This window comes from Phyllopteryx taeniolatus, chromosome 15, assembly GCF_024500385.1.
Source record: "Phyllopteryx taeniolatus isolate TA_2022b chromosome 15, UOR_Ptae_1.2, whole genome shotgun sequence".
Lineage (NCBI taxonomy): Eukaryota > Metazoa > Chordata > Actinopteri > Syngnathiformes > Syngnathidae > Phyllopteryx > Phyllopteryx taeniolatus.
This window is the reverse complement of record NC_084516.1, coordinates 15,483,910-15,510,566: the sequence shown is the minus strand read 5'-3', so window position 1 is coordinate 15,510,566 and position 26,657 is coordinate 15,483,910. Positions and strand designations below refer to the sequence as shown.

Below are 26,657 nucleotides of genomic sequence, written 5' to 3'. Positions count from 1 at the left end.
TTCAACATGTCATGTCTTTATAAAACATTTTGCAAAATATAGCCAAGGCTCATTCATTTAAATACACATAAATAGCACAAAAAAGGTATTTTTTTTTTCTTTCTTTTTTTTTTTTTCCAGTCCCCATTTCAAGTCAAATAAATGTGATTGAGAAGAGTCCTTCTGGAGACACATGACGTTTTATTTACAAAGCATTGACTTACAGTATGTCTCATTTATTGAGCATCAAAGTCTTTGGAACCTTTCCTAGCCTGTTAGAATGTGCTATATACAATAGTGCAGCGGAAGGAGGGTTGTGCTCATTCAGTCAACTTCAATTGTTTATTGTGTGTGTCATTTTGCCGTTAGTCCTGATTCGTACACAGTAATAAATTATGTTACATTCATCTTTGTCACAAATAACTTTTTCTTTCCTGAACATGAACACGGCGCTGCCCTTTAAGGGCGTCTTTAATGCTAAGAAACTGTCCGTTAGTTTTAAAACATCCATCTTTCTGTTTTCAATACAGGGTCGCGGGCGCACTGGAGCCCATCCCGACTGACTTCGGGCGAGGGGGTGGGGTACACCCAAGACTGGTCGCCAGCCAATCGCCGGGCACCTAGAGACATAGCCAAACAACCATCTACACGCACATTCACATTCACACCTAAGCGCAATTTAGAGTCTTCAATAACCTAACATGCATGTTTTTAGATTGTACGAGGAATCTGCAGTACTGGTGGCAAAAAACACAGCAATCATGGGAAGAACATGCAGACTCCACACAGGAAGGCCGAAGCCAAGTTTCAAAGCCCGAACCTAAGGCAGACATGCTAACCGCGCATACACTGTGCAATTCTCAACTTCTTCCTAAGTGCGTGTACACATTCACAATGCTTCTCAAATGTGACATGAATGGATATGATGTGGGTTTATTGATATTTTGCCATACAAATGGGAAAAAAAAATGTTAGGAAGTTCACTGATTTCTTTTTGTGTCTCTAGGTGCACTTGATGTTCATGTGGCCGTCTCCGGGATGGGCGGGGCCCGCTCCAGTCTGACGGTCCAGGGGTCTGAAGCGGCCGAGTAAAAGGGGGAACGGGCCAGCACGTCGTCCCCCGCCAAGGAGAAGGCGAACACCCCTCGCTGCCGCTCCGCCCCGTCCTTCTCCTCCCCGTCCTGGTATGACTTGAACCCGTTCCCCTCCAAAACCCCTGCGGCGGTGGCGGTGTTTGGCGGGCACATGTAGCTGGCGGTGGGCACAGACCGCCAGGCGGCCGGCTTGCGGCCCCGACGTGGGCGGGAGACCCGGCAGCTCTGCCTCTTGAGGTGGCGGTGCAGGTGGTCGGAGCGTGTGAAACTCTTGTAGCAGTGCTCGCACTGGTAGGGCCGCACGCCCGTGTGGATGCGCAGGTGGTTCTTCAGGTCATAGTTGTGCACAAACTTGGAATTGCAGTGCAGGCAGATGTACGGCCGCTCGCCTGTGTGCTTCCTCATGTGGATCTTCAGCTTGTCCTGTCTTCAAGGAAACACACAGTGTTTTTTTTTTTTTTTTTAAATCAGCCTAAGAAATGGCAGTATGCTTGAGACACAGATATAGTTTAGTATGCTTTGGAAGGGTAAACTCATTCTGTGTGAAAGGTAGCAACATGGAATGAGGGCACAAGGGCAACCTGGAAATTTCCTGGCATCTGAGGTAGTATCAGAAGTCTCTTTTACACTACTCGTCAAAAAGTATCTTCCCCCCCATGCCATTCAGTGCAAAAGGTCCCAACCCTGCATTTTCCCGGCATCTGATGTATCAGAAAGCCAAAGTCTAAGCTGGTGTTTTCCGCATTCTTTGTTCCGTGTGGAGGTAGTCTAAGAAGCCCCTTTCACACTGTCCGTCAAAGCTGGCTAAAAAAAAAAAAAGAAGCATGGCTTTTTTCCATCTCATTCTGTGTGAATGGCGTCAACATTTCACCCAGCAATTTTTTCGTAGGTAATCTAAGTAGTTTCAAGAGGTAATGTCAGATGCCCCCTTCACACTGTCCATCAAAACTGACTGGAAAAAGCAAAGAAGAATATATCTCCATGGAATGGGGGGTATGAAGGCAACCCAGAAAGTTTGAGCCATTTGTTTTCCACTTTGTGTGTGTGTGTGTGTCAAAGTTAAATGCAGGCATCCCAGCAAATGCCCATCATCTCAGGCAGTATCAGAACACTATCATCGAAGACAAAAGGTACCAACGCCGATGAGGGGTGACCCAGCAGGTGTCTCAGTAAACCCCTTTCACATGGGCTGTCAAAAGTGGCGCAAAAAAGACATTTTTTCCCGTGTTGTTCTTATGAAAGATACCAACACGGAATGGTGTGACCAAGCTTTGGAGGTAGTCTCAGAATCTCCTTTCACACTGCCTTCAAAGCTGGTGTGAAAAAAAACATGGCACTTTCCGTGCGTCATTGTTATGTGTGAATGTTCCAATAAATAATGGGATTGACCCGAGTTGTCACACAGAATTTACTATTCTCTGTTGTCTTTAGACTGCTATTTTTGGTACCCCCCCCCCCCCCCCCCAAAAATGGTATGATGAAGATTTTTATGATTATTTTGATACCATTCGTGCTAATTTTCGAGTCAAGGGTAGAGAAGCAGTACTTTTAACGTAGATATGCAATGTACAATAATGATGAGAGTGTAGAATGTCAAATTGGGTTTTGCTGGTGGAAAGTGTGCCTCAGCTGTGGGTGGGTGCCACATCACCGCAGATAAATTAACAGAGGGGGTTTTCCGCACTTTTCTTCTTGATCCTTAGAAGGGTGGGTTAGATGAAAAGTGAGTGCTTCATTTTCCATTAACCCTTTGACAAAACAAAGCAGTGGGGTTCGATTGTGTTTGATATGGTACACAATTTATCGTGAATCGTTGAAAAGGGTACCAACATTTTTTGGGCACACTGTTGTCAGGCACCCAGCCTAACCCATATAAAAACGCTATGGTACTTTCCATTGATTGGGCGACTGCGAATTGTCCAGTTCATGTTCAAGGAGGGACTCCCTGGTAGTGTAGTGGCACCAGATGAGGTTTTCCATCCATCCATGGCAAAGCAAAGGACACGTTTTTCACTGAGCCGGTGCTGGTAATCGGTAAACCCAGCAATTTCCCAGTATCTGAGGTAGTGTAGCCCCTATCACACTGTTCGTCAGAGCTGACTGAAAAAAAAATAGCTTTTTCCTAACTACCGGAGACAAATTCCTTGTGTGTTTTTTTTGGACATACTTGGCAAATAAAGATGATTCTGATTCTGTTTGAAAGGTACCAACAGGGAAAGGGGAACGACCAGGCAATTTCCCGCCATCCGAGGTAGTATCAGAAGCCTCTTTCACGCTGTCCATCAAAGCTGGCACAAAAAAGCTTGGCTGTTTCTCGTATCTCGTTTTGTGTGAAAGATACCCACCTGTAATGGGGCCAGCCTGTATCACACACTGCCCTACAAAGCCTAAAATGTGGAAGGAGTAGTGCTCCACTCACCTGGTGAAGCGCACCTCACAGATGGTGCACATGTAGGGTTTCTCCCCCGTGTGGGTCCTCATGTGTCGCGGTAGTTTCCCAGCTCCCTGGATGATCTTGTTACAGATGGGGCACTGCTGCGAAGACTTGGGCTTCATCTTCCTCTCCTCCTCCAGCTGCCAGGGAGGGAAGAGAGCCCCTAGGTGAGACGTAGAGTTCAGGAAGCTCAGGTATGAGCGGAAGTCGGCCTCGTCTTTGACCGCACCCAGGGCGTGGCCTGAGGGTGGCACAGGCCCGGTGGAGCCCATGGCACTGCAGAGCCCAGAGTTGACGAACTCCTTCAGGAAGTTGCCGTGGAGCAAACCAGGCAGGACTTCCTCTTTCATTTCCTCTTTGATGATCTCCCGCTTCACTACCAGATCGAGGGGCCCGGGCGGGGGGGCGTCCGGCGTCGGGTAGTTGGTGGGGACCCGTGGGGAGCCGGCGCCTGTGCGAGGGTGCTGATGGAGGCCGGGTTCCAGGAAGCGTTGGGGAAATGCCGGGAAGTCGGCAGCCCACATGGAGGGGTAGAAGCTCGGCAGCAGGGGGGAGAAGCTTGCCCTCCTGTCCAGAGCAGACATGCGGGGGTACAAGCCGTCCTGGAGAAGAGACTCGATGGAGAAGTCCTTCAGGGCGCGGTTCTCCAGACTCTCCTGCAACAAAACTAACCGCTATCATAGCATTCAACACAGAGGGAATGTAATTCAAACACTCAGGTTGCTAGCAATATGTCAGCATGTGAGCATTTCATTCAAACCTCATTGAAATAGTGCGCTAATTTAGCGAGATGTAAATCTAACTGTATCAATTGGCCTTAGTGCTTTCTCTTGTCATGCTACGAAATGTTAGCGTACCAAACTGTTGGCAAATCAGCATTTGATCAATTCTCTTTGGAAAGAGGATCTAACTGCAGCGCAAGATGTAAAACATATGAATCGTCCTAAGCATTTTGTCTTCTTAGGTCGCAATGTTGCTATGGTTTAATGTACAAACTGCTAGTATGTTAGCATTTTATCAATTCCTATTGATCAGCCTCATCACATTCTCTTGTCATGTTGCTATCTTGCTTTATGTTAGCATACCAAACTGTTATGTTTGCATAATGTTAGCATTTGATCAAGTCTCATTAGAATTAGGACCTGACGACAGCGCAAGATGTAAAACTCATCAGTCGACCTTAGGCTGCAATCTTGCAATATGTTATCCTACCAACTTCTAGGATGTTAGCATTTTATAATTTATCATTTGAGATAGTACCTTTTTCAAATTTTAGTGCTTTGTCTACCCATGTTTCTATCTGATTATATGTTAGCATGCCAGCTGCTAGCATGTTAGCATCTTCCATCCATCCATCCATCCATTTTCTGAATCTACTTCTCCTCAGTAGGGTCGCGGGTGTGCTGGAGCCTATCCCAGCTATCATCGGGCAGGAGGCGGGGTACACCCTGAACTGGTTGCCAGCCAATCGCAGGGCTCATACAAACAAACAATCATTCGCACTCACAGTCACACCGACGGGCAATTTAGAGTCTCCAATTAATGCATGTTTTTGTCATTTCTCATTAGAAATAAAATAGTCCCAGAATACAAGGCAAGATGTAAAACACTTCTCTAATGGCCTTAGTGCGTTCTCTGCTCAGTTTTTTATTATTAACAAACTGTAAGCTTAGCTTTCGACACAGGGGGAATTATCAATCGGAGCCTTGGTTGAGGTCTACCTGCTTTCCACGCATGCTGTCAGGCGACCGCTCCTGGTAGGTTGAGGTGCTGGGCGGCGGTGACTCGTCCATCCCCAGAGGCTCCCCCCTGCTCTCCGACGACCGGTCGTCATCCTCCTCCTGATCGTCGTTCCTCGATCCGTCTTCATCTTCCTCTTCTTCTTCTTCCTCATCTTCCTCTACTTCCTCTTCCTCCCTCCCTTCAGACCCTCCCCCTCCTCCCTCACCGCTGTCCATGATCTCCAGGCACACGTTGATGATGCAGGGTATCTCCAGCATCTGCGCCGCGTTCAGGATCTCACTGACATTGGACGGCGTCACCGTCAGTGTGGAGGTGTAAGCAAACTCCAGGATGGCTGTGAGCGATTCCGGGGCCACAAAGTCAATTTCGTAGATGGCTGCGGAGGGCGTAGGGGCGGCAGCGTGGTGGTGGCCTCCATCCTCGCCGTTGGCCACGGTAAAGAGCTTCTTGAAGTAGTGGCTGCAGGCGGCCAGCACCGAGCGGTGGCTGCGGTATTCCTGATCTCGTACAACGAGGACCACGTCGCAGAGGAGGCCGTTGCGACGCTGCTCGTTAAGGCTGCACAGGACATCGCTGCTGTGATTGGGGAACGGGATCCCGATGCGGTCTTCCTCTCTGTGGTGGACCATCCTCCGCTCCCTGGGTAGGGACCAATAGAAAGCAACGTTAGCTTATTATCCATGTCGATCGATGTCAACATTTGATCCACTCTTATTCAAAAATGTATCTGAATGAAGGAAAGGCGTAGAACTATTTCTCTAGTCAGCATACAAAACACCAGCATGTGGGCATTTGATCATTTCCCAATAGAAATAGTTCAGCTACTATTACTACAAGGCAAGATGAAAAACTTAACATAATTCCTGGCTTGTTAGCATTTGCCATTAGAAAAAGTACCTGAATACAAGGCCAGATGAAAAGCTTATGCACATTACATTCTTGATATATATTCTGCTAGCATGATGGAATTTTAGTATTTCTCATTAGAAATACAGTAGTACGTAACTGCAGTACTCTGTACTTTCTTGCAATGTTACCATTTTAGCATTCCTCATTAGAAATTAGAAATTGTACCTGAATGTAATGCAATACTTTCTTACCATAGTTTGACATACCAACTGCTTGCGTGTTAGCATTTTAGCATTTCTCATAAATTTAGCAGTATCTGGACTACAAAGCAAGATGTAAAACTCTTATTATTCGACATCGTGTTTTCTTGCTATATGTTGTATAGTAATTGCTAGTATGTTAACATTTTATAATTTCTCCTTAGAAATGGTACCTGAAAGCAAAGACAGATATAACACTCATTTCAATCGACCTTAGTGCTTTCTCTATTCAGGTTGTTGTCTTGCTGTACACCAACTGATAGCATGTTAGCTTTTTGTCTCTTGTCGTTAGAAATAGTACCTGAATACAAAGTGAGATTTTCCCATTTCTGCAGAAATTGCATTTAGTTTTTATTATTATACAATTGTACCATTTCTTTGGTGAGCTACGTCATGATATTTAATTATCATCATTATATGACTTTTCACACAACAAATCTTTGTATTATACATACTGTATGATAGAATATGGTTCCTTTCGCAAAAAGAGCTCATTCTTTTTTTTTTGTAAAAGTCCATTTAGCAGTTCAACTGAGATGAAAGAACGTATAAAAATGAGAGAAGAACAACTATATGGTCATTTTACAAGAACAACAACAAACATGGTCATTCAACAACCGCTATTTTGTAAAAATACACTTGAGGCTTTTTGATTACAGTATTTGACAGCGCATATTTGAGAACACGCTAAATGAAAGACACAGCGGTTAGTGTGCTAAAGACTCAACACGCTCTCACGTTTCCGTAGAAATACTTCTGAACTTGTACTACTACTTATCAACGTTCTCTTATTGACTCCTGCGCAATCCCATTCTGCCTTTTACATCAGAGTTTGCGTTTTGACTGACACCGTCAGAGTATACAAACATGTTTATCCGTGGCACATCATTACACACACTGTAGAACTGTAGAGAGAGTCAAGTTAGGAATAGCTCTTAATAAATATGTCACAACCTCTAATAATAAACATAACTTGTTAATAATTAAACATCATCATAATAACATTAATAATGCTGTAATGGGTCTTATTAGAATTTGTGTGGGTGGAGCTTATGTGTACATTTCTCTGTTGTTACTTTAATAAGCATTGTAACATTGTGAAATTACACTAGACAATACAATCCATAAATAAAAAGGTAAACAATTATAATTGTATTCTAAAATGTAGTTAATGGTACAATCAATATTTTTTTTCCCTCATTATATCGTCATTACTTTCTTCACTGATTTGTGCCCTGCAATTAGCTGTCGACCAGTTCAGGGTAAAAAAAAGGACAAATCATAACCATTAGCATAATCATTGATTGTTTTCATGACTTGAAAGAGTAAGATGACCCATTTAATTAGCATGCGGCAACAGGAGAGCCACAGAAGAGGTCAGATTGTTGTCAAGATATTAGCATCCTGTCTCGAAGCGCTTGCTCGGCACTTTTTCTGCAACTCGTAAGGTGTTTCCAAGTCCCGCTCCCAGCTTGTTGATTGGCAGTGGACTTAGAGTTTATGCAGAAAAATCCGGTAAAATGCGACCCAAGACTTCACAAAGATGTTCGCGTGCCTCGCGAGTGTTCAGATCAGTGAGCATCAAGGGATCAATTGTTTTGGTTTTCTTTAACTTTAACTTACCACGTGGTGTTAAGCGAAGAGTAGACTCACATTTAAAGCAGTTAGACTCCGGCATCACTTGTTGTCATGGTTTTTTTTTTTTTTTATAGTCGTTAACGGCTTTTAACACTTTTATGACAGGAGTCACAAATTACCTTCTCGTTTCGCCTTCATCATTAAAGTCAAGACTCTTATTTTTTCTGTCTTAATATGAATAAAAATGATATAATTTGTGCGCTGCAATTGGCTGGAAACCATTTCAGGGTGTACCCCACCTCTCGCCCGAAGATAGCTGGGATGGGCTCCAGCACGCCCGCGACCCTAGTGAGGATAAGCGGTTTGGAAAATGGATGGATGGATGGATTATATAATTTTTACATGTGCACTGACAGTTCAAATAAAACTCAAATTGCCTGCATAGTCATAAAGGTTTTAGGAGGCGACAGTTGCAGCCCATAACAGATTATTTGTATTGGAATCTATAATCTAATAAATCTATAAAGAAAATCGACTAAGTAAAAAATATATATTATGCATTTTTAAATAAAGATAAAGATAAAACAACTCTAAATTGTCCATAGGTGTGAATGTGAGTGTGAATGGTTTCTTATGTGCCCCCGTGATTGGCTGGCGACCAGTTCAGGGGGTGCCCCACCTCTCGCCCGAAGATAGATGGGATAGGCTCCAGCACGACCGCGACCCTTGTGAGGATAAGCGGTGTAGAAGATGGATGGATGGATAAAAGTAAAACATAAAAATGTTAATATCTGAGTAAATAAAAAATACCACAATAATAAAACTATAAAGTAAGATGTTGAAGTCAAACAAACAAACACAAACAAATGAATAAATAAATAAAAATACAACTGTCGCAGTCTGCCATGTCAGTCAATCACATTCTACTAGACAGCCAATGTGTCAGCCAATCACCTTCTATTAGACGCCAGTCAGCTACACCTCCCTATTTAAGGCCTTGTTAATGATGCAATTTGTGTCAGTGTCCGACAATCATGCATGTGGGACGCTACAACACGACACAGTGAGAGGTCTGCCTTATCACGTTTTCCTGTTCCTTTCCCCGTGGTTGTTGGGGATTCTGCTACAAGGTCAACAAGGTGTGGGTTTCCCCGTTTCTGATTTTTGTGACTCGTGGATTAAGATAACAGCGAAATCAGAGCGTTTCCTGACCTGCTATCAGTGGATTACGGAGCATTGCATCACTTTAGCCCAAGATAACAGCCCATCCATCCATCCATCCATCCATTTTCTACCGCTTATCCGGGTCGGGTCGCGGGGGCAGTAGCTTCAGCAGGGACAGCCCTATCTTCAAATAATAATAATAATAATAATAATAATAATTAAATAAGCATGTTAAATTGCTGTGGACTTCACATCAGTCCCGATTAAATAAATCAGAACATAGAACAGAGATGTTGATAACTCATCTCAACACTTGGATGACAGTTAAGAATTTTAAAAAGTCCAGTTCAAAAGGTTTTAGGACGTGGTGACAATTTGACCCTGAACCAGATTATTTCCATTATTTCCTATTGCGTGTAATCAAAGTAATTAAAGAATCCCCTAGTTCACCTGCAACCACACACCTCAGTCTTAGTTTATTGTCTGTCGCTAGGGAACGGTTGCTATGTTGACGCCATTGATCGAGTGATTTACAGGTCCATAGAGGATGTGGCTCAACCGGATACAAGCCCTCAGGCCTGTGCAAACACCCCGTGGGAAAAAGTGCGACTAAAGAGCAACTGTCCAGTGACGAGACACTTTGATCGATTTATTACGTCAACTGTTGACTCAGGTAACACACCTTGACTACGTGCACTTTGAGATTTGGAGCAAGGGACCACATTTGGTGAGAAAAACTCAAGGCGCGAGAAGGTAGTAGAACCATGTGATTTTTCCTCAGCCAATCAGTGCGGAAAGGTGACGATAATAATGGAAAAGTGGAAAATTATATAGTGCTGCTCATGAGGCATCATCATCATTCTTCATATAACAACTTAATATCATACTTTTTCCAGAAAGTTACCTTTAAAGGGTAAAAAGGATTTAATTCATTAATTGTCCCAAATGCAAATAAAATAAGGAAAATTATACATTAAAATAAATACAAGCTTCCTAATGAAATACATAAAATTGAACTAAAACACGTACATAAAATGAAATAAAATGAATAAAAAATAGCTCAAAAAAAATTAAGAAATGGTTAAAAATAACTAAAATAAGACTCCATACATAATAATACAATTAATAAATAATCTGTTAAAATAGATAATGAAATAGGTTAAAAAATGAGATCAGTGATTCTCAAACTTTTTACACCAAGCACCACCTCAAAAAATGTTTAGCTATCCAAGTACCACCATTATGACATGCATTCAAATACGGTAAAGTAGTAAGCCTATGTGTTCATTAAAAACAAGGCAGTAGTTTTATTTTGAAAAATGATTGTAAGCCACTGTAACATTATGCACAGAACAGTAACACTGCACTTAAACAGGAAAAAAGGAATTAATGATTCAATTAAAATGTATTTCACATAAAAGAAAAAGAAACAAGTAAATGTTTATAAATAGTTCTTGAAGATTACATGCTAATTTATTTACTGTTCTAAAAAGTTAAATACAACTGAACTGTACTTAAGTTATTTTACATAAAGTTACAAATGTACTGTACAAGAAAAGTAAAAAAGTACTTATATTGGAATTTTTAAAAAAACAACAGACTAGGCACAGCTACAACTAGGTTAATTTTAATATGTTTGACTGTATCGCATGTTTTAAAAGTTTTTTTTTAAATTTGTGTTTAATTCAGTGATTCTTTCACATATCAGTAGGGTGAGCCCGTGTACCACTAAATCACTGAATTAAACAATAAAAAAAACACAAATACAAATAAAATCCATCCATCCATCCATCCATTTTCCATTCCGCTTATCCTTACTAGGGTCGCGGGCGTGCTGGAGACTATCCCAGCTGACTCTGGGCGAGAGGGGGGGGGGGTACACCCTGAACTGGTCGACAGCTAATTGCAGGGCACATATAAACAAACAACCATTCACACTCATATTCACACCTACGGGTAATTTAGAGTCTTCAATTAACCTTCCGTGCATGTTTTTGGAATGTGGGAGGAAACCGGAGTGCCCGGAGAAAACCCACGCAGGCACGGGGAGAACATGCAAACTCCACATAGGCGAGGCCGGATTTGAACCCTGGTCCTCAGAAATGTGAGACAGGTGTGCTAACCAGTCGTCCACCGTGCCGCCCACAAATAAAAGACTGAGTAAGAAAAACTAAAATAATAAAATCAAAATAGTGTTTTAAAAATAAGTACAAAACAAATACATAAATAAATAAAACTATCACATAAAGTAAATCAACATTTTTAGTTAGAAAATATAAACAACTAATCTGAGTAATAAATAAATCAAATCTACTACTACCGACAAAAGAATCACACAAATATACTAATTTACTAAGACATAAATAGAATAAAAATGTAAATAAATAAAAAAAATAACTGTGCTGTGATGTAAGCACAAAAACAAACCTCATGTATTGATAATAAGCACATTATGGTGGCGTGTACATCAGAAATGATTGCCCCCCCACCCGCTCCCCCCAGAGGAGACAACACAACCGTTGACTTTGTTCAACAGTAGAGCACGTGCGTCAGCCCCCATTAATAGTGAAAGCGTGGGTGAAAGGTCCTGTGAAAAGTTCCCTAACAGGTTGCACAAACAGCAGAGGAGGGGCCCCTCCCTGCGAGGCCCCCGCCAAGGCAAACAATAAAAAGCCCAACTGGGAGGCGCAACCCTCTGTCATCTTGTGTGCTCTGAGTCCATCCTCAAAGTACCCCCGCCCGCTCAACGCCCCAGTCCTGGAATGACGGGACGCGTGCTTCCACTGTACGCCTGCTCTGGCTCGCAGTAGCCAGCCCCTAATTACAACGTGGAGAGGATCTAAGGAGGATGTGCCACATAGACATAGGGTGGGGAGGCTTGGCGTGGTGGCTGTGGCTTCCCCACCGTCAACGATATTTCTTCAGCCACACGCCCTTGTTATGCCTTCGGCCACCAGGGCGGCGACTCGCCTTATTTAGTCACCACTCCGGATTCAATATAAAATGCTTATTGGTATATAGATGAAGAGAATTTGCTCCGATTCCCTTTCCTGGCCACGTCTGAGCAGCCGCTTGTTGCTAGGCCGAATTCATAGGGCTCAATCCTAACTGCCCTGGAAGCCAATGAAAAAAAAAATAATAATCTAGTCTGCAAGCCACGCCCACCAAGCTGTTCAAATGACAGACGGCAGACAGAAAGTTACACAAAACGCTACTTTAAGGATGATGACACATACTGTGAACAACACACATTCGCAGTTCGGCATTTACCAATTTCCCTGTTCGCAGATTTTTTCGTGTTTCTCTTATTCACTGAAAAACTCATATATTCTCTGTTTTTGTAGTCATGTCTAATATTAAAGTATTGCTTTGGGACCATGTGGTATCTTGGGGCCAAGGAAGTATGTTGAAGTGAGCGGAGGTGCTTAGTTTAGTCAGGTCGTAGCCTTGTCGAAGAAAAAAGTGCTTTGCCACCATCCAGTGGCATCTACAGACAATTCCAAACCTTAACTGCCCAACTCACTTTTTTTTAATCGCTACTGTGTATTCCATATAGAATGCACATTATAGCGTAGGTGAACAACATTTGCTCGGATTCTTTTCCCCGGTGATGCCACAGGTGTTTGTGCGGCCTCGTGTCGCTAGGCAGAATTCATAGGGCTCCCCCCAAAATTGTTATGAACCCGTCACACACACCAGGCTGTTTGAATGCCAGATGGCGAGCAGGAAGTTACAAACTCAAGGACGTTCCTACAATATTAGACACATTTAATCACTTCTCCAGATTAAATATAACATGAATATTGTAACAAAGATTTCTTTTCCTGGTTAAGCCATGTTTGTGTGGCCTCTTGTTGCTTAATGCAGTGATTCCCAACCAGTGTGCCGTGAGCGCTTTTCATGTGCGCCGTGGGAAAGGATTACATTTTACTTAATTGCTCCCAAAAAATGTATTTACAAGAAATAACGTATCTTTGGTCATCTATTTATGCCAGTGGGGCATAGTCACAGAGAGAACAAATAAATGCTCTTCTATTAGATGGCGGGAAGTACATACAGTGATGAATGCATCCACTTTGTGACATATTTGTTTGCTGGTGTGCCGTGAGATTTTTCAACTGTAAAATATGTGCCTTGGCTCCGTAAAGGTTGGAAATCACTGGTTTAATGCGTACACATACTGTAACTTCATGATGTAATCCCAACTCTGTATTAAATCGAAAATACATAATGGAACGTAGTAATTTAAATGAATTGCTCTGATTGTTTGGCGTGGCCACATGTTGCTAGGCAGAATTCATGGGGCACAGTTCTTAGTGCCCCTATGCCCTTTTTTAAAATGTGTTTTTTTTTTTTTTTATTATTTGCCTAATTTTAAGAATGATTCATTAATAGATTATTATACCCCAGTCACACTTACTATGCCGTTTCCATGGCTACCTAAAAGGGCTCAAATGTGGGCTCCCCTGCCACACATAGAAGATAAAGGACTGGAAGAGTCGACAGGTAGTCAAACGTTATTATACATACGCTGTCCTAATTAAGCCAAGCGCAAGCTGAACTAATTTTGTTATTGAGAGTTTTTGACTCTGGAATGAGCTCGGTGACAGTCGATCAAATGTATTAAAGCGACCCCCTCACATGCACCTGTGTGTCACCTCCCCCTCTTCTTCTTTCACTCCCTCCTCGTCACCACCACGAGGTCCTAACACTGGGCAGCCGGGCCCCGCAAATCATCCGCACGCGTCCCAAGCGAAATGACGAAAACGCTTTCAGGCCAGCGCAGGAAATCATTCATTACGAGGCAAAACGTTGACGGCGAGAGGCCAAACAAAGCGGTCGTGAGCCCCCGTTCGTCGCCCCACCTTATTAAAAGAACATTTGAGCTGCTGTGGATGTCATCTGTGCACACATGACACTCCAATTATGTACAGATTGCTGTCAGTCACAGTCCAGTTCCGCTTAAAAGTGGAAGCTCACGCCTTAGTTTACTGTTTAATGGGAGTGGAGCTTCACTTGTATTTATTTTGGCACATTTGTCTACATCACCCAGGATAAAACACAATTTGAACACAAAATTGGATTAAACTCTACTTTTTTGGGGGGGTCTAAAATGCCTTTTCTGGCTTGAGAGAGAGTCACAATATTCTGGTGAAATTAGGGACAGGTGTAAAAAATAATAATAATTAAGTTACTTCAATCCAGGCAGGCATTTTTTTTCCGTCTTAAATCATAATGCTAATAATAACTGTGTGTCAAACAGAAGCAGCCCATAAACGGATACTAAAGTAACACCAGTCATTAGATGCTGTAAGTCCACTATGTAAGAACGTCAACAGTCACTTAACGTGTCACTTGAAATCCTTTTCAATATTTAACTTTGATTTAAATGATCATCAAGCGTAGTGCAGATATAATATAGAGCTGAAATGATGTCATTTCCAATGTAGTTTGGTGACAGAAAACTATGATTTTACAGCATAAGATAACAACAACAATAACCAATACCCAAATAATTGGAACCAAGTTTTGAAATGGATGTAATAATAGATGTGTGGAAGTAAACAAAGATTGAGGAAAATAAAAATAACAAGATTAAAGCCAACTCATGAACATCTTTGCCTCCTGTCGAGGCAGCATGGACTTACTGTAACTAAAAACATAATGCACATGCCACACGTGTGTTCTTTAACACACTATCACACAAACACACTGGGGAAAAAACACACATACACAAAGTTTTGCGCTCCATCACCTACCTCAGTTGTCTTTTGTCCAGTCCTTACTACTGTGAACCTCTGATGGTCCTCACCTGACCTCTCAGCATTTCCCCGCTTTTTGACTGTCAATCAATCAGTCTTTCAACCAATCATTCCCATTCATAAAAATGTCGAAAAAACAACAACATCAACAACAACAAAAAAGCCAGTGAGGAGAATCCAATGCGAAGCAGCCGAGTAGTGCAGGTTGTCGGGTCTGTGAGTGAGTATGTTAAGTGTGTGTGAAGGCGAGCGGGAGACTCAGGTTGTGTGTGTGTGTGTGTGTGTGTGTGTGTGTTTCTGAGAGTGTGTGAAAGGAGTGTCGGGGAGAGGAAAGGGAGGGGAGGGCCGAGCAGCAGCACTGCGCTGCGGAGATGTCGCACCGCTAGTTTTTATAGCAGGGTGGGTAGCTGCAAGATAATAATACCCCATCCTCCTCCACAACACAAGTGTATGTGCACCGTGTAATAAGCCCCATGGCGCAGACACCCTCTGATTTAGGTCAGACAAAAATGAATTTTTAGTCGTGTTCGAGGGGACCGGGGGCAAAGGAACTCCGAGGGGTTGTTTGGGGAAACGGAGGGAGGCGGCCGAAGAGAGAGAGAGGGGGGGGAAAAAAACAGGAAAAAAGGAGGAGAGAGTGATTCGGGAAAACTATTTCGCCTTTTCTACTGGGATGTCAGAGAGCACAGAGGGGGACTCACAATTGTAATTTAAGACTACTTTGTTAGACGTTTTATGACGATGTTACACATGCAAGAGCAATGGCATTTTTGTTGAGTGAAAATGTTATCATCATATTTTTTTATCTTTATTTTGGTCATTGACTGACGAGTGACCCGACACGATGAGCTGATAGATAGATATGATATGACATAGATATGAGCTGCTGTGATTTTATTCTAATTTTCTTTTTTATTTTGCTGGCTGTGAAGTTCACAGCCAGCAGCAGTTCAGCAGATGGTCAAAAACAATGTTGGGAAAGTTCATTTTCTATGCGAACTAATTTAAGGTTCAATTCACTGTCCCCAAAAAAAAAACTGAACCAGTTCAGTTCGTAGTTCATAATTCCAGATTTTGAACTAAAGTCACCGTTTCCTCACTAGTTCAGTTTTTGTTTTTGTTTTTTTTTAGTCTGTTGCTAACAAGCTATAACCCTAGGAGCCAGTGGGAGCTTTCACCCTACAATCTCAAAAGCATGAGAAAAAAACCTGTTGCTTGAAAAATGAAAATTGAAAACAAAAACAGGACTTTTGTTCTTAATGTGCAAACAAAAACACGCAAGACAGTACGACAGGGACGATGATTAAAAGGACATTGATAACTTTGCATTCCTTGCAGCTCTGGCTGACTATATTGACAAAATGTTTCATCTCATCGATTCTCATATTACAAACAAAATAAATGACATATTATGACAGTGTTTTAACTAAAATATTCTGATACAAATAAACATTTTCCAAGTAATCACTTTTTACAATGATGTACTGCATTACAAAACAAGCAAATAACACATTTGCAGTATCACCGAATGCACCGCGAGCACACAGGCTGCTGCGACGTGTCTGCCGAATGTAAAATGGCGGTTGCCAAATACGGCGTTCATCCCCGACATATGAAGGCTCTCATAATGTGACTGGACAGGTTTTGTTCTGGAAGTCCCAAGCAAAACCTGGCACTCTTGAATGAAAATGAACGTACGCTCCAAAAACATTCTTTGACGGCAGAATGAGCACATTCTCAATAACAAATGAACTCAATTCAGTTCACGTTCGCCCAAAATATGAAGTAGTTCATGAACTTTTGTCCATTGAACTCATTCAGGTGCAATCCTGGTGAACATTCATCCATCCATCCATCCTCTGTACCGCTTCGCATTCACATTCACACCTACGGGCAATTTAGAGTCTTCAATCAACCTACCATGCATGGTTTTGGGATGTGGGAGGAAACCGGACCGCCCGGAGAAAACCCACGCGGGCACGGGGAGAACATGCAAACTGCACACAGGCCGGACCGGGGATTGAACCCCGGTCCTCAGAACTGTGCTAACCAGTCGTCCACCGTGCCGCACCCCGGTGAACAATTCTTCAAAAAAGAGGTCAACTGCTTGCTTCACGCTGTTTATTGCAACTCCCGGTTGCATTTTAATGTTAAATTCAGCATAAAACCGAGAATTCCAGATTGTGTCTTTAAACAAATCAAATTAACTTTGTCTTACGAAAATCCACTGGCTTAATGCTAACATACGATTCAAATGGCCACAGACAGGTTAGATTGCTATTTTCCTCATTAAAAAAACCCCCAAACATTTCAGCTGGTGTTTTTTGTGGGTGCTGGAGCAGATTAATGGTATTTCCATTCATTTCAAAGGTAGATGATGATTTGAGACGCGAGTGTTTACGAGCGTGGTCACGCAATAAATGAAACTCATAAAACAAGCAAGGCACTACTGTATCTTCGTATTTGTTGCATCGTATTAGAGGTAGGAGTTTGGGTTTGGGGTTAGTGTTGGGTGTTAAGAGTTAGGATCCGTGGTTAGGGTTAAATCAGAGTAGGGTTTGGGGTTAGGACTGTTAGTGTTACAGTTATTAGTCGGGTTAAAATGATGCGTTAGTATTAGGAGTCGGGTTTCAATTAGAGTTAGGGATCATGGTCAAGAGTAGGATTAGGGTTGGGTTAGGTTTAGGGCAATAGGAGAAGGGCTAGAGATTAAAATTAGGGTGAAGGGTGGGCATCGAGGGTTAAGATTTGGGGTTAAAGGTTAGGGATTGGTTTGGGTTAGTTTTAGTAATTAATTAATTAGGGATAGTGGTTATGGTTAAGGGTTAAGTGTAAGAATAAGGTTAGGGTTAGACTTCGAGTGGGTGGTTCAGACGAGGTGTTGTCATAGGGTTCGGGGTTAGGTTTAGTCGTCTGGCAGATGGTGGCTCAGACATTTGATGAAACAAAGCACACCATCAAAAGAAGAGTCCGTTTTATCGGAATCAAAACTGCCAAGTGTGAACATGCCTGAGATATTGCTTTGTGTCCAACAGCACTGACATAGTGTGACCGTAGTCCAGCTGGCCTGCACAAAACAACACAAGACGACGAGCCCACTTCCCCTCCGCGGCGGAGCCCCACGCTCCCGCTGAGTGACACTGCTGCGGCCGACTCACACTGGCATCCGGTATATATAAACGCAGGGTTAGCCACTAACTGCTAGCAGGCCGGCCAGACGGCCAGAAAAACAACATAAGACGGCCCGGCTATTCTCGCGCCCTAAGTGGCACCTGCGCGGAGCGCCTTCTTATGAAGGTCGGCCCGTGACCGACACCCGCTCGGGGGTTTAATGGCGCCATCGACCTGTGCGTCGCTTTGACGGTGAACGCGTTCACTTCTCGCAAGACCAATCGGGACGAAACAAAAAAGCAGCCAGACTTGAATGACAGAACGCAGCCATTGTAATTATGAGGCGAGGAGCTCAGGACGGGCCAAGCGACAAAGTAGTGAACTGAATGCTGTGAGACTACACGGCTCATTTCCTGCTTTCGGCCTTGACCTCAAACACCTGGCTTTCACTGTACAGGTCACATGATGACTGAACGACAAAGCAAGAACAAATCGCCAAAATCATTCCTTTAAAACAAAATCAAAATAAAACATCTTGATGGAGTCACCAAACACTGTGTTGAGATCATATGCCGTTGCATACCAACATCAACACAACACCACACTCAAATTCTCTTCAATCGCTAATTTCATTTGCAAACCCACAAAAGAGTTGATTAGCGTGTCATTGATTTAAACGGTACGGAGACGCCCGTCCCCTTGGCCGATCACACCGCTCGCTCATGACTCGCTCAATGTGCCGCAAATGACGTGAATGGGTGTTCGGTGTGTATGAATACTATACTGTAGCTCCCGCGGGAAAACTCTCGCGACGGCGCGAGTCTGATCAAGGCATGGAAGGACGTGACATCGCTATGTGGGAAGATGCCGTGATATGCACCAGTCGGAGCTCAGCTGTTTTCCATATTTAAATTAGGGACAAAGAGCAATTCAATCAGAGCAAAGCTCATTTCTTCTTTTCCTTTGTGCTTGCCCCGTTTGTAGTCGCCACAGCGCGACGTCCTTTTCCATGTCTCCTGCATCTTCCTCTCGAACACCAACTGCCCTCATGTCTTCCCTCACGACATCCCCCAACCTTCTCTTTGGTCTTCGTCCAGCTCTCTTGCCTGGCAGCTCCATCCTCATCACCCTTCTACCAATACACTCACGCGCTCTCCTCTGGACGTGTCCAAACCATCGACGTCTGCTCTCTCTAACTTTGTCTCCAAAACATCCAACCTTGGCCGTCCCTCTGATGAGCTCATTTCTAATTTGATCCAACCTGGTCACTCCGAGAGAGAACTTCGACATCTTCATTTCCCCCACTTCCAGCTTCGCTTCCTGTCTCCTCTTCGGTCCCACTGTCTCTAATTCGTATATGATGGCTGGCCTCATCGCAGACTTCTGCTCAGTGAGCAAGTACGTGATTAACTCCAAAAGTGCGATTAACTTTTTCTTTGGCTCATTTTACTGGAATTACATATGTGTGTAGGTGTGTGTGCGTGTAGCGCGTGCGTGTATTGAGGGTCGAATCTAACGAGGAACGGAGCTTGCCGTCGTGGGATCGCCACCGTCTGCCTTCGGGTAGCGCGTGTGTGTGTTTGTGTGTGCATGTGGGCATGTGTGTGTCAGCAGGAGAGCCCTGAGGCACCATGGCACCTCCTAATTAAAAGCAGTCAGGCTGCAGGGCAGGCCAGACACATGCCTGTCACCACACACACACACACACACACACCAAAGACCACGCTGCTCACACACGCACAAGGTGCGAGGTACAGGTCAACTATTTTTGAGCATAAGTACGACCCCCCCGCCCCAACACACACACACACACACACACACACGCAGATACACGCACATGCAGACCACACAGGTTAATGGTCCCAAAAAGTGTCCGCCTGGTTGCAGTTGTTGTGCTGGAAGCTTGACCTGACATTTAATTAGACCACCAATTAGACCATTCCGTTTATTACCTTCACCAAGGAACTCTTAATTTGTAAGCGGGCTTAACATCAAGCGTCTGCTACCACATAACGACAAGATACACACAGCTAGTTGAGAGTGAGCACCCTTTCATTGAGAGCAAGTGCAATTCAACTATGTGTAAGCCACTAATTGCCTCTGTCAAAGTGTGAATGATCATGGTCATTGATTAATTAACTACTTAAGCCACAAAACCTGTGAAGTGAAGGGATATGTTGTCGCCCAAATGGAAGTTGATTTTTACCGATTAGCAGCACATTTTGGTTCCAATCGGACTAAATGTGCCATTAAAAGCATTGTCAGAAGCCTTTTAGGCTCTGTATGTGTTAGAGGGAACCCAATGAACTACTTTTAATTGTATACTATTTTTAAACTTCTGATGATGATAAATCAGGAAAATATAATTAGAATATATGTAGTAATGAAAAATCTTTTTGTTTTTGTCTTTATCTTACTTCAGCGAGTGGCTGGGAGAAATCACGTGATTCTAATAACTCATATTAAGGCATGTAAGCGCCCACTTTGACCAAAAATGGTCCCTTGCCCAATAAAATCCTGAGCACCGTTGGGCCTTGGCAGAAGTCTTGTTGGAACCTGAGCACCAGCTAGAATGTTGACACTGACGGCTTACCTGTCCACGTTGAAGCCGGTGGAGATACTAACAAGCTAACTGGTGCCGGCGGCGGCCAGGTGGGCGGACTAAGGCATGCGGCAATTGGGTGGGAGGCCATCCCACAGGCGCTCACACGCACACGCACGCACGCACGCACACACACTCTCTCTCGTTCTAAGGTGGGTGGACCCGCTTCTACAGAGCATTATGAAATCACTCGCTTTTATGCCTGACTCTTGTTCTTCTTCTACACAAGAACTAAGCTTGGCTCCCAGTTAAAAAAAGATTTCACTCAACATTTAACCATTAATAAAATACCTACAGTGAGTGTTTCAAATATTACAAAATTCAGGTAACTACATGTACATTTAAAAACAAACAGAAATAAAAAAAAAAGTACATGTAGTTTAAGAAATCCCTAACATAAAATATAATAAAATGAGATACAGACCAGTACATGTACCGTAGGTTAGGAAGCCCATGAAGTATGAAATAAAGTAAAATAAAAATAAATACAGATGAATGCTTGTCATCTCTGTAACTACTGTAATTGAATTGAATTGTACAAGATCTCAGATATCAGCTATATTAATTACCTTCTTAATAAAAACCCATCCATCCATTTTCTGAAACCGCTTCTCCTCACGCGGGTCGCGGGCGTGCCGGAGCCTATCCCAGCAATCTTCAGGCGAGAGGCGGGTACACCCTGAACTGGTCGCCAGCCAATCGCAGGGCACATGGAAACAAACAATCATTCGCGCTCACATTCACACCTACGGCCAATTTAGAGTCTTCAATCGACCAATCGTGCATGTTTTGGGAACCCACACAGGCACGGGGAGAACATGCAAACTCCACACAGGCGAGGCCGGGATTTGAACCCGGTCCTCAAAACTGTGAGACAGATCTGTTAACCAGTTGGCCACTGTGCCGGACTTAGTAGAAACCCCTCAAATCAATAAAATAGAGTACAATAAAATACAGACTCGTGAAATAAAGTAGAATTAAATTAACACAAATACCCATCTTTTAATCCAATTTATATTTTAACAAATTTAATAAAATAACTCCGAAAATTAAACTGAGACAGTAGTTAGAAATTGACAAAAGAAAATACAGACCAATACATGTACTTTAAGAAATCCATAAAATAACATGGAATGCATACGAGTACACAACACTTTAGGAAATCTAGAAAATAAATTGCAACAGAAATGGCGTATGAAATATTGGTTAAGCAGTGACAACTGCCTCCGACACAACAGGACGGGAGAAACGATTATCGGGGTTTTAAGCTTTACTCCCGATTCCCGGCAAGTGATGAGGAAGAGGCGACAGAAACGTCTCAAACGAGCCGACCGCCGGGAGCGTCAGGGTTCGCCTCCCAGTCAGCTGCTGTGTGTTTTGGTGAGGAATGCGAGTGTACACAAATCCAAGCTCTTTTTTTTTTTTTTTTTTTTTTTTGGCAGGCAGGCAGGCCGGGCCGGGCCGGGCCTCCCACCCACGGCAGCCTCTTCCAGCCTCCGCCCAAATATCCTCTATTCATCGTCTTAGTCAGTCCCACTCCACACAACCAATATGGACTTTACTCCTTTATACAGGAGGAGGACGACACGCAGGCACGTGCAGACATGAACATACAGTAGCTGTTGGAGGCGTGCTAAGACACACTCGCGGTGCTGCATGTACACACTTACACGCAAAAAAACATTTCCTGAAAAGTGATGATTTTGGAGATATGAGGATTCCGCCCGACACCGGCGATATGTACTGTACCTGTGGCTCAAAAGCGAAGTGTGGAGAGTTCCCTGAGATGCACGAATGCAGTCAATCAATGGAGCTATCATTGCCAATGCCAACAGCCTCTGAAATATCGACACGCTCATCTCGTCCGTTTCCTGTCTTTGTATTATTAGAATATTGATTCAGCGGCCAAGGAAATCCGCTTCTTCATTGACAATCGTGCCATGTTGTTCGGTTAAAAAAAGGAATACAGCACAGTATTGTGGAGCCGCAAAATTGTTTCCCTTGTTTGTGATTTTCCAGTTCAGTCGTGTTCGTCGCGACAGGCTGTGAGAAGACAAAAAAAAAACAAATAATAATAATCTGTTTTCTCAGCTGTAAAAGTCAATTTACTTGGAGTTGCCACTTGTTGCGAGGCAGTTATAACTGCCCCATTGGCTGATGAAAAAAATAATGCACAGGTCAAACCTACTCCGAAAACAGTACTATAAGAAATATCAGGCACGTTTATTAATATACATGAGTTGCACAATTTCATTGCTGCCCTCATTTTAATATGTACACTTCCAGCAGCGGACAATTGGAATAGTTGGTCTCGCAGGCAATATTAAGGACACACCTTCCACACAAAAAAATTGTCACTTGTTGCCAGGTAGAGTTCACAGAGGTTGCCCCATATGTCAATGAAGTTGCTACTGTATATGCCAGTCACTTAAATTATAAAACACACACTATAGGGATTGTAAGAATAAATGTATTATTAATGTATGTATTATTATGTATTGCGTAGTTGCAACAGAGTTGCCACTGGAATCAACCTCAGCCAAAATTTGGGGGAAAACACACCTCGAAAGTGCATCCATACTTGGAATCCTAAGTGATGTCGCACGAAACCTCAGCAAATCTCACGAGACTTCACCACATCCATCCATCCATTTTCTGAGCCGCTTCTCCTCACTAGGGTCGCGGGCGTGCTGGAGCCTATCCCAGCCGTCATCGGGCAGGAGGCGGGGCACACCCTGAACTGGTTGCCAGCCAATCGCAGGGCACATAGAAACAAACAACCATTCGCACTCACAGTCACGCCCACAGGCAATTTAGAGTCTCCAATTAATTAATGCATGTTTTTGGGATGTGGGAGGAAACCGGAGTGCCCGGAGAAAACCCACGCAGGCACGGGGAGAACACGCAAACTCCACACAGGCGGGGCCGGGGATTGAACCCGGGTCCTCAGAACTGTGAGGCTGACGCTCTAACCAGTCGTCCACCGTGCCGCTACTTCACCACATCGTGGGAGTAATCTTGTGAGACTGAGATGTTTTTTTTTTCCCCCTTGGCCATACCAGTGTTTTAATTTAAATGTTTTTTTTTTTTTTTTTTTTTTTTTTTTTTACATATGACTTTTAACATATGACAGTTAAAAGTTTCATTTGGTCACAATTTGACTCAGGTACTCAACAGACTAATCCTATTTCATTCTTTTCTTATGGGAAATAAATAGTTGCTCTTTCAAGGCTTCACTGTAAATAACAAGACATTTACACATCTCCAAGCACGCTCCAACTCCTATTTAGTGCAAAAACATGAATTATTCTTGCGCAGTCACACGTCACGCAGTGAGTGGATTACTTGTCGCAGACTCGTGCGAACACGGATTATGCGAACATGAATGCAACACGCCCTCGGTGATGTTTGCCCAAGACAAAAGGCCAGCGCGGATCAGCTCAATTTCCCATCAACCCACTGAGGTCCATCATAGTGTGTGCACAGTATGCGTGTACTGTATGTATGAGTGCAGAGAGGTGTGGCTGTGTCTATTGGAAAGTGTCCTCAGTTCAACTCAATGGAGACACACCTCCACTATTCTTCCTCTCCTGTGAGGCCCGCCACAATTACGCACACTTTATTAGATACCTGCACAATCTCGCGCGGTCCCACACAAGAGCCGTGTGACCCGAAAAACTTGCCAATGTTTATTATTGCGGTTGTTGTTCGCAACGGCGTACTTCCGCACTGCTTCCACCTGAGAGCTGATTCTAACAATCGAGTTGACAGTTACACGAGAGGGGCAAAACATGAGAAGCACCATATGGAAATCGGGCACGTAGTGAAAACTCAGTCAATATGCAATTGTTGAGTAGTAAAGAACAGCAAACAATCAATATGAACTACACCAGTGTTTTCACTTCTATGTGATCTTTCTACTCTTTCTTTATAGCTTTCTATATATTTGCACGAAAGATGTTGTATTTCAAACATCATGTTTTGTTATATTTGATGTACCTAAGTAGAGTTCAACTAACGCCAAGTAGAATAACGGCATGTAAAAAGTAAAGCCAAGTAAAATCAACTCAAGTAATGCAAAGAAAAGACAAGTTGCGCCAAATCGAGTGAAATACAGCAGGGTTAAGTCAAGCCAAGTAATGGCAAGTGAATTTAAATAAAATAAAGCTGTGTAAAGTCAAGTAATGTAACACCAAGTAATGTAAAGTCGAGTAAAGTAACCCCAAATAAAATAAAATAATGGGAAGTAACACCAGGTAAAAGTAAAGCCGAGTCAAAGAAAATCAAGTCAACAACTGCCAAATAGAGTCAAGTCACGGAAAGTAAATTAAAGCAAAGTCAGCTAGCTAACATCAAATAAAGTAATGGCAAGTAAAGTCAAATAAAGCAAAATCAAGTAACGGCAAATCAAGCTAATGCAAGTCAACTAATGCCAAGAAGCGTAAAGTCACACCAAGTAAGGTAAGGTCAAGTACTCTAACACCAAGTAAAGTAACACTAAGTACAATAAAAGCAAAGTGCTAATGGCAAGATAAGCAATTGGAAGACAAGCAAAATCAAGCCTAGTTGGGAAAATAACAGCAAAGTAACACTCAGTTAAATTTGGAAACACCAAGTAGGGTACAGTAACGACAAGTGAAGTCGAGTCGAGTATTGGCAAGTCAACCAAAACAAAGAAAAGTCACAGAAATACAAATAAGTCCAATAATGCAAAGTGAAGTAAAGTAAGGTACAGTCAAATTTTGGGATTGTACACATCCCATTGTTGTGTGTATTTTTTTTTTTTTAATACATCAGGTCACCATGGTGACGGGAAGAGAGTTTGAATGACAACTGGATGTGGCTCACATCATTTATGACAATAACTAAAGTGGGTTCTTGGAAATACAAAAAAAAACAAAAAAAAAAGGGAGGTTCAACTTGCCTTCCCGTAGGAGAGCTGTAACAAGGTTGCATAATGTATTACTGTCATATTAATAATAGACGTGACCGATGCGCACACACACACACACACACGCACGCATATACATATAAAGGGCTGCTTTTTGATGTCATATGCTGCATACTGTCAAGCCTTATATTAAGTCACTATGACACCTCACATACAGCATGGCGCCCCCTCACCTTCGCACTGATTGGACACTTTGCTCAATATAAGAAAGCATAATAGTACATATAAAAGCACATTTAAAAAGACTGACCTTTCCCCAAAAAGCGAACTTTTGATTTCACTTCCTCTGCTCAGTGCTCGTCAGGAGCTCTGACACTCGCTCAAGTCAAGAGTGAAAGAGGAGGCGATTTCAGGTGTGCGTGCGTGTGTGTGTGTGTGTGTGTGTGTACGCGTTTGTGTGAAAAGGTAGTGCTGAAGAAGAAAAAAAAACTGTTATCTTAGAAACATAACAAAAAAGAAGTACTACACCCTACCGGGCCCTCCCTCCTCCTCCTCCTCCTCCTTTTTCTAAACCAAAACTATTTGGCAGCATTCCACTATAAGTCCACCTGTGCTCAGGGCTAAGGGAGTGACACACACACACACACACACGCCAAGGCTTGAAAAACATTGCTAATGGGGGGGCTGGTTACAGCTAAGAAAAATGTACATGATGACACATGATTGCACACTGATAACTGCTTAATATGTTAATATTAACAATACAATATCAGTATTAGGGGCGCTTGAGTACTGATACCGGCCTTTTTTCAAGGTATTGGGTAATTCTGAAGGCTGCTGATAAAAGCCACCGATACTAAAGACAAAAAAATAAAATAAAAAATGACATCAAGTCCTCCTCGCCAGTAGTTGGCGCTACACTGCGGGAGGGAGCTTGAAAAATTGGCGAATCATGTTGTATGTCAAAAAAAAGAAGAAGAAAGATCTTTCTTCACAATTATAGGTCATCATTGTGTTAATTGAAAGTTTGTGTTTCAAAAGTACGAGTGGTATCACTAATCGGTATCGGTATCTGTGAGTACACTGGAGTGAATAGTTGGACTCGTATCGATCTGAAAAAAAGTATCGAACATCCCTAATGTTCTATGGTTATCGTCACACTTTAACATCTCTGGTACCCTTCTGCGGTG

At 42.9% G+C, this 26,657-nt stretch overlaps 1 protein-coding gene across 4 annotated transcripts; it reads right to left on the bottom strand.

Annotated features, from left to right (window-relative positions):
• LOC133464998 (zinc finger and BTB domain-containing protein 7C) lies at window positions 1–25,918 on the bottom strand. Of its 4 annotated transcripts, XM_061747277.1 has the most exons (5): window positions 25,778–25,908; window positions 22,326–22,619; window positions 5,229–5,889; window positions 3,493–4,163; window positions 1–1,500 (listed from the first exon to the last, which is right to left on the bottom strand). In XM_061747277.1, the coding sequence occupies exons 2-5, from the start codon at window positions 22,433–22,435 to the stop codon at window positions 999–1,001; spliced, it is 1,944 nt and encodes a 647-aa protein (XP_061603261.1). In that variant the 5' UTR covers window positions 22,436–22,619; window positions 25,778–25,908; the 3' UTR covers window positions 1–998. The 4 variants fall into 4 exon arrangements, with proteins under 4 accessions (XP_061603261.1, XP_061603263.1, XP_061603264.1 ...); XM_061747279.1 differs by lacking the exon at window positions 22,326–22,619 and having other exon boundaries at window positions 25,778–25,918; XM_061747280.1 differs by lacking the exons at window positions 22,326–22,619; window positions 25,778–25,908 and adding an exon at window positions 20,568–20,656.
• Between the last annotated feature and the right edge of the window lie 739 nt (window positions 25,919–26,657).

Bases quoted from the DNA above. Each gene is read 5' to 3' on its own strand.
- LOC133464998 (XM_061747277.1), bottom strand. From the start codon at position 22,435: ATGAGCGTGTCGATATTTCAGAGGCTGTTGGCATTGGCAATGATAGCT. The intron at 5,890-22,325 runs GTACAGTACATA...GTCCCTACCCAG, and splicing joins ACTTCGCTTTTGAGCCACAG to GGAGCGGAGGATGGTCCACC. The intron at 4,164-5,228 runs GTAGACCTCAAC...GTTTTGTTGCAG, and splicing joins ACAGCATGCGTGGAAAGCAG to GAGAGTCTGGAGAACCGCGC.